General features: G+C 44.4%; 1 protein-coding gene across 1 annotated transcript in view; it reads right to left on the bottom strand.

The window, feature by feature from the left end:
• Positions 1-8,249, bottom strand: part of atoh8 (atonal bHLH transcription factor 8) — an 11,983-nt gene extending 3,734 nt beyond the window's left edge. The window contains exons 1-3 of the mRNA XM_005751278.1: positions 6,157-8,249; positions 5,265-5,420; positions 3,880-4,071 (exon numbers count right to left, since the gene is read on the bottom strand). Of these exons, the coding sequence (XP_005751335.1) occupies positions 3,880-4,071; positions 5,265-5,420; positions 6,157-6,786 (978 nt within the window). The 5' untranslated portion in view covers positions 6,787-8,249. The remainder of the gene's footprint in view (positions 1-3,879; positions 4,072-5,264; positions 5,421-6,156) is intronic.
• Positions 8,250-8,478: the final 229 nt, after the last annotated feature.

Genomic DNA, 8,478 nt, shown 5'->3' with positions numbered 1-8,478 from the left:
AACACACACACACACACACACACACACACACACACACACACACACACACACACACACACACACACACACACACACACACACACACACACAGCACAAAAAAGCTAGCCAGCAGGGAAAAAGCTCTAAACTCGTTTACATCTAAAAGAGCAACGTGACTCGATTAGTGTGAAGTAAGAGTCCACCGACTCTGTGGTTCAACAAAAATGTGTAACGCTACGCAACATGTAAATAAAAAGTGCAACACCTTTCATACTAAATACAAAGTTCACATTTATTTTAAAGGGTTAAAGTTTTTGAATTGATACGTTCAGCACGTTTCAGCTCTGCTCTGTGAGCTCTGGAGAACTAAGGAGGACGTTTGAAAGCAGATATTTGACGGGCACATTTCAGTTGCTCAATAGTTTGACGCCATCTTTGTCCTACTTTTTCTTTGATACTGTTCAACGGTTCAATATATCTGCATATAAAATAGACAAAGTATGCAATGCTTTTGTTAAATGTCTTGAATTAAAGGTGAAATTCTGAACTTTCTACACATTTTGATTGTTTGATTTAAACTTAGTTGTGTTGGTCTACAGAAGCAAAATGACCAAGTCCAAACACGTATGGCCTGACTGTATAAATGCACAGCAGCCCTCTGGATTTGTTTCAGGAAGGGTGTGAAAACACTGACAAATCAAACCCTTGTGAAAAGGAAGCAGCCAAAGTAGCTTTAAGTTACTTCTAAAATATTTCTGTGTTTCAGACTTTTTATTCTCTTGCTAATTATGTCTGAGCACTCAATGTCACAACCACTGTACTCCTCCAATCACAGGACTATATGAGGACTAAGATTACTTCACTTTCTATACATTTTTGGTTTTATTTATACAGCACATCAACAGTGACCTCGAGGCACTTTATACTGGAACCCAATAATAAATAACAGAAAACAGAGAAAATCTCCAAGCTCAGATGACCCCCTATGAGCAGCGGTTTCCTCCCTTTTAACAGGAAGAAACAGGCTGATGGAGGCGGAGTCATCTGGCACGACCGGCTGGGAGTAGGGGGAGGAATACACAGTAATGTAGATTTTACACCATCTACTAAAGTCCTCTGTACACCAACACAGTCAAACCTGGATCAAACAATGATGTGATGGAAGTTCAGACTTTTATCTTCAATTCAAATGTATTTACACACATCAACAGTTGCCTCAAGGCGCTTTACACTGTAAGGTACACCCTACACTAATACAAAGGAAACCCCAACAATCATATGACCCCCTATGAGCAGCACTTTGGCGACAGTGGGAAGGAAAAACTCCCTTTTAACAGGAAGAAACCTCCAGCAGAACCAGGCTCAGGGAGGGGCGGGGCCATCTGCTGTGATTGGTTGGGGTGAGAGAAGGAAGACAGGATAAAGACATGCTGTGGAAGAGAGACAGAGGTTAATAATAACCAATAATTAAGTGAAGAGTGGTGTATACACATGGTGAGGAACAAACACTCAGTGGATGATCTGAAAATCCGCTGAGTCTGTTCCCATTCTGGGAAGCCCCGGCAGCCTGGTCCAGCCTAACTATATGCTTTAGCAAAAAGGAAAGTTTGAATCTTGAAAGTAGAGATAGTGTCTGTCTCCTGAATCCAAACTGGAAGCTGGTTCCACAGAAGAGGGGCCTGAAAACTGAAGGCTCTGCCTCCCATTCTACTTTTAAATACTCTAGGAACAACAAGTAGGCCTGCAGAGCGAGAGCCAAGTGCTCTAATAGGGTGATATGGTACTACAAGGTCATTAAGATAAGATGGGGCCTGATTATTTAAGACCTTTAAGTTTCAGGGAGTTTTTAGGACTTCCTGATAATAGTGGCTCAAGAGTTGGGAGTTTGTCTTGTAATCGGAAGGTTGCCGGTTCGAGCCCCGGCTTGGACAGTCTCGGTCGTTGTGTCCTTGGGCGAGACACTTCACCCGTTGCCTACTGGTGGTGGTCAGAGGGCCCGGTGGCACCAGTGTCCAGCAGCCTCGCCTCTGTCAGTGCCCCAGGGTGGCTGTGGCTACAATGTAGCTTCATCACCAGTGTGTGAGTGTAGTGTAAAGCGCTTTGGGGTCCTTAGGGACTAAGTAAAGCGCTATACAAATACAGGCCATCTACCTTTTAGTTTCTCAGCATCATACATGTCATGTCTTAAAAATATCACTTTAAAAGCTGATGTGTATTTTATGTGTTTGTATTGAAACAAACATCTGTAGCCTGCTGCTTCTGTCTGGCAGCCTTAAACAGTTCATGCAGTACTTTTGTTAAATCCCCTAAAACCCTCTTACACTGTGTCTGCTCGCGGACCACCACAAACCAAACAAAAGCACTTTAAGTATAAAAAACAAAGAAAGAAGAACTGAATAAAGAAATGTAAAAAATATTGGACCCCATGGAGAATACAAAACACAAACTGGGAGACAGAACTGAGTGACATGGAGCGCTGATGTAAAAACACCTGAGGAGTAGAAACAGGTGAAAAGAATCGTTGGAGTCTCTGCAGCCTAAGCCTACAGCAGCATAACACATGAATGATTAGTTATACTGCTAACTATTGGCTTTAATAAGGAAAGTCATTAACCAGCCAGCAGAGTGGGTGTCGTCTCCTGAGTCCACACTGGTGGCTCTGTCCACAGCAGCCTGACAGCTACAGTTCTACCAACCTGATTCTCTAAATGTTGGGATGCTGTCTCAAACATATATAAGAACAGAATGCGATGGTTTGCAAATCTCATGACGCCATATTTTACAGAAAACTGTTAAATAAACTGTTTAAATTGAGACATTTTACTATTTCCTAAAAAATGAGCTCACTTTGATGGAAGCATGTTTTAGAAGCTCAGGAGGTACACTGTGTCATCTAATTGGAAGCTTGCTGTTCCAGTGTGCATGCCAAATATCCTGGAGCAGAATACTAACCCTAATCTATCAGAGTACAAATGTGGGTAAATGTTAGACAGAAAGCACTTAGGAAAAAGTGCTAGCTTGAGCAGGTGAATGAGGCACATTATACAAAGTCACGTGAGTGCTCAGGCAGAGCAGAAAGATGCTAAGAACCAGTGCAAAAGCTGCAACGGCAGGAACAAAGTAAGTGGTGCCACAAGAAACAGCTGGAGGAACATTTAGCAGCTAACCAGATTAACTGGCAACAGGTAAGTTACATAAGGCTGAGAGTCAGTCCTGGATGATCCTCAGGTGTAGACATCGTTCTGTCATGGACGTCTCTGTGAACACGCAGCAAACGCTCATGCAAACGAGCGACATGTGAACATGATGCAGGAAGGCTGCTGTCATCGTTTGACCACAGCTCATTAAAACTGTTCTGCAGCCCTCGTTTAAAAGTCTTCATCTATGACACTTTGATGGAAAAGCACCATCGAAGCTGGAGGGCAGATACAGCTTTTAGACCAACGTGTAGCCTAAAACAAACAGAGGGAAGCTTTCAGCAGCAAACTGTTCTACACAGCTTTGAGTTTTGGTCTCGCTTATCTTTCTTGATGCTTCTCTACAGTAAGCTGAGAGAAAACATTTGAGTGCGCGTCCTGCTCCTGTCAGCAATCAAACACTCTTCAACAACATCTCCAAACGTTCTCTGAGAAGCGTTGCTGCCATCAAACACTTTTCTTAAACTGGCACATCTTCTCACGTTTCACCTGCTTTCTGTGTTGTAAAATGTGAGTTTATGACAGTTGTTCCAAAACGTTCACGAACTTTTGGAAACTACAGGAAGCAAAGTTAGCCTGCAATGTGCTGTTCTGGGATAACGTGGTACTGTGGTATCTTTAACATATGATGGGGCCCAATCATTCAAGAACGTGTGTGATAAAAGTTCACTGTAAATGCATGTTTATGGGAGTTGCACCTCACCTTCCTCTTCTTGCTCCTTCCCTCGGCCTGCAGGGTCCGTGTGCACTGTTCAACACACTGAGAGAAGCTCACGCTGCTGTGATCTGAACTGTAGTCCAGCTCCGCGAGCTGAGCCAGAGACAGGATGTAATTGCAGGCTATACGTAGGATCGCCAGCTTGGAGAGCTTCTGCCCGTACGAGTAACACGGCACCTAGAGCACGGTCCGTGGTTGGAGGAAGGAAAAGAGAAGGAAATGATTCTCCTTTAGCCTCTTCTCGTTTGTCTAAAGTGTTGTGCTGTTTTCAAAGAGAAACATATGGACTTGTACTCTATTACTGTTGTTAGTGCATCACGTATTAGCTCATCACGTGGTACCAAAGACAAAACCACATTTTGATTAAGTCTTTAAGGAAACCATGGTTTCACACTTCCAAACCTTTTCACCATTAATGGAAGTGAGTAATATCAATCTCCACATATGACCTCACAATGCAGAGAGTGGAGCCTCCAGAGGGACAGTGATAAGTAGTGTAGTTAAGGTGTTTACGCAGCTACACTGAAACAACTGCTACACGTGTTGTAATGTACTGTGAAATAGATTCAGAGATATACACGGAGAAGCTTTACTTTACAAACTGAAGACATCAAACATATGAAGCAGGACATATGGAATCATGCAACTAAAGAAATACGTCTAAATATGTCTTATATTTGAGCCGCTTCGCTTTGTCCACAGTGCTTAGTCTTCTCTCAGTGAGCTTCATGAAACAGCCACCTGACATGATTCACCTCACAGGTGAGCCTGTCGGGGTTCACCTGTGGAGTTGGGACCATCAGGTGTGTTGGCAGCAGTCAGGTTGGTGCACAGCTGACAGCCTGTTTGACAACTGTTAGAATTCATATTATGGTCAGAACCAATCAGCTAAGTAAAGAGAATCAACATCAAGAGCTATGATGAAACTGACTCAGCAGCTCTGGGAACCCCATCAGACTGCTGGAAACCATTCCAGGCGACGACCTCGTGAAGCTCATGGAGAGGATGCAGAGTGAGCAGGAATCACAGCAAAGGCTGGATATGAGGAAGAATCTGAAATCTAAAACATGTTTGCAGAGATTTCACAGCGTTTAATGCATAACTCCACATGTGTTGATGCCTTCAGTGAGAATCTACAATGCAAACAAACAAAGTGCAAACAAAGGCTGAGGAAAACTTTAGGATGGTGGACAGACAGTCACTCATCTACCCAGGTTTTCATCCTGTCAGCGTAGGAGTCGGTGCGACAGCTTCAGAGTTTCTTTTTAGGGAGATGATGTGTGTCTCTCAGAAGATGAACCTGGCTGTCAACCAGCCATCAGAAAACATATATTTGTACATAGAGGGACATTATAAAGTGTGAGTCTGACCTGTTTCCTCAGAGCCTCGAATGCAGCACTGATGGTGTGGACACGGGTCCTCTCCCTGGCGTTTGCTAGCAGCCTCCTGGTCTGCTGGATGGCTTTGACTTCTGGAAGATGCCCAGATCCATCAGGACTCAACCCAATCTGCTTCCTCAGAGACTCCTGGTGAAACACGGGCCATGGGGTTAGGCCTGGAGTTAGCACACTATCACTGAGCTTACCCTCTAGGCTGCATTTCCTACTTACTCTGGCAGCAACCTTTGGATTGTGGACTATCTTAAACACTGACGTGCAGACGTTTTTTCCTTTTATTTGATTACTTATCAATCAATTAAATATATATTCACTTCTTCCAGGAGTCCTCTTAATCTATAAAAGGTGAGAATTTTTGTGAAATCATAAATGGCTTTTAAGTCTGACAATTTAACCCTGAGAACATGATGTGGAGAAGTTAGTCGATGACTTGATTGGCCACATTTCATTGAACAAGTTTCAGTTGATTGGATAATTAATGAGGTAATTTGCTTCAGTTCACTGAGGGTTGCAAACATTATGCACAGCTCTCCCAAGGTCCCACCACAGCATTTCACTTCAGTGTAGCTCAGGAGGTAGAGCAGGTCATCGACTGACCAACACTTTGGTGATTCAGCCCAGCCTACATGCCAAACGTCCTTGGGTAAGGTTGTAGTTGGTGGTTCACACATTGTTTCTGTATTTTGGCTTATTTTGAGGTCAGATGAAAAATACCCCTTTTGGTTTATCCGTGGCTGCATTTAAATCGTTTTAAACCAGCTAAAGACCAGAGGACTGTTTATTATTTACTGGCAATTAAAACCTTTGAATTTAAAGAGGGTGTACATTCTTTTATACACGATTATATGTGAAAGGACATATTCACCTTATGCGAAGGGACCTGTGGATCCATATGTTCGTGACACTCGGAGGACTGTGAGACTCTGGCGGCAGACTGGCCGGGAGGCGCCTCTAAGGAAAACACCTGGTGACTGGCTGAGTTGCAGGTTGATGTTGAAGGAGGGAAGATCGACTGAAGGCCCAGTTTTAGTCTGCTGGACAGAGGCTGGGAGATGGAGGTGGGCCAGTGGGAGATCTCTGGGTTAGAGAATGAGGAGGTGGGCACCTGGGAAACTTTGGAAGCATCAACAGGCACATTACTGCCAATTCTCATATCTATGGCACCACCACTCTGAGCTGCAGCCATGTCTTCTTTTAATCCTGACAGAATGCCCGTGGTACTGGCCATCGGCTCTTGTGACATCATCAGGTGTCTCTTGAGTGGAGCCAGCTTGTGGACATTATGCGACTCCATATGGGCGTCATCTACCCAGTCTGCATCAGTCACGTCAACTGTGTAGGTGTTCATCCTGTCGGGCTCGGGGCCATTGAAAAACCTTTTAGGTTCGCGGGACTTCCTCTTGAACTTCTTGTTAGTGCTAGGCACAGAGACCTGCTGTGGGTCTTTGTTATCAGGTCTGTTCCACATATTACTCAGAGGAAGGGGATTCTTCATTTTGCAACAGTTAGGGTAACAAACAGGTAACGTAAAATCGGATTTGAACACAAAAAACGGTGATATTTGGAAATGTACATGAACTACAAAATCTTAAAAGTTGTCCAGTAAATCATTTCAGTTCTTTCACTGTGTAGGAGCGAGCATCAGCTGAGCCTTCACCTCCTGGAAGAATGTGTTTCAGTACTGCACAAAAAGACTTTTGGTCCCAGTGTTTCATTCAGGAATACACCGTTAGCTTATTTCATTGCACGGACAACTGCACAATCGTGTGCATTACTTCAGTTTTACAAGCAGGTTTTCTGTGGCTCCACTCTGTCTTCATAGCAGTCTCTGAATAATCCACGTTAGTACATAAAGCTGTGTAACATCTGCTGCTCAGTACAAGTTGTCCCTCTGGATGGAGAAGTGCAGAGCTGTAAAGGTTTCTTTCTGTGAATGCAGTCCAGGCCTTCGCCTCAGAATTGGGGTTACAGTGGAACTGTCTGAGCGTGGCTCCAGTCAGTCTGCATAGCAGCACCGTGAATAACCCACACTGATACACACACTGAGCACAGATACGCTGGAGTGCAACTGCTGGACATAAAAATGAGAACAGCGCATGAAGAAAGTAGCAGCTCTTCAGGAGCACAATCACACACGCTATAAAACCACTTATTCACACTTTGCAAAGCAGCCGGGGCAGCAGACTCTCGTTAGAGTTGCAGGATTTAACGAATAACTTTACATACTCTGCGTAAGTGTCAGCATGGTACCGGACAGAGTCACACGGTAGTTTCCAAACACCTCAAACTTCCCTGAAGGAGTGTCAGCAGCAGTTGCGGTGATACCCCCGGGATCGATCCATCCCTCGGCGAACTTCTGGGCCCTTCTTAAGGAAAGCTCCGGTGAGCTGAGGTTGAAACTCGGTGCGCTGGAGGCAGTGGCGTCGATCAGTGATTTGCTCTCCCGGCGTTAAAGACTGAGAACTAGTTCACTGCCTGGACTCGCTCAGTTGTCACCGCACACATCGGCTCTGGTCCTCCGCGTCCTCCTGCTTCGCTGCACGCGAATACAACCTCGCGCTCCTCCAGCTCCAGTCGCTGGCGTCTGGCTGGCTGGAGCCCCCCTCCCCTCCGCGCGCGTGCACACGCACACACGCACGCGAGGAAGGATTTGCACATTGGTTTGTTGACGTTTTGTTTTTTAACCACAACTTCGCTGTTGTAGCAGGACATCCGCGACGAAACAGATCAACGGTGCCATACGCTGGCACGAGACTCACGAGCTGAGGCGCATGTGCTCGCTGCGAAACTTACAGTAAAAACAAATCTGCGGACGGTGTTTCAGTGTACCTGTGACTGGGATGAGACGGTTCATCTTCCCCCGTGTAACTTGCTCGGTGCCAGCATTGAGGGGTAGGGGCGCCGTGAAAAAACGTGGATACCGCAAACCATGACAGCGCTAAAAGAAATGGATCAATATTCTACTTGGGTAAGTTTTTGCAGGGGTATATGATGATAACATTATTAGATTTTTTTTTCATTGATTGGTACCAAATACAAAAAAATACGTAAACTTTTTGGAAATGTCATCTATAAAAAGTATTTTTATAACTTAAACATTTTTATTTGTAACATTAAGTATTGATAAATATTACTTAAATATTTTTTCAAACAAAGTATAGCCAACTAAAACAATCTGTCATAGGCA

This window comes from Pundamilia nyererei, unplaced genomic scaffold (assembly GCF_000239375.1).
Source record: "Pundamilia nyererei isolate P.nyererei 1_Seehausen unplaced genomic scaffold, PunNye1.0 scaffold00305, whole genome shotgun sequence".
In the NCBI taxonomy this organism is placed as follows: domain Eukaryota; kingdom Metazoa; phylum Chordata; class Actinopteri; order Cichliformes; family Cichlidae; genus Pundamilia; species Pundamilia nyererei.
This window is presented reverse-complemented; position numbering and strand designations above follow the sequence as displayed.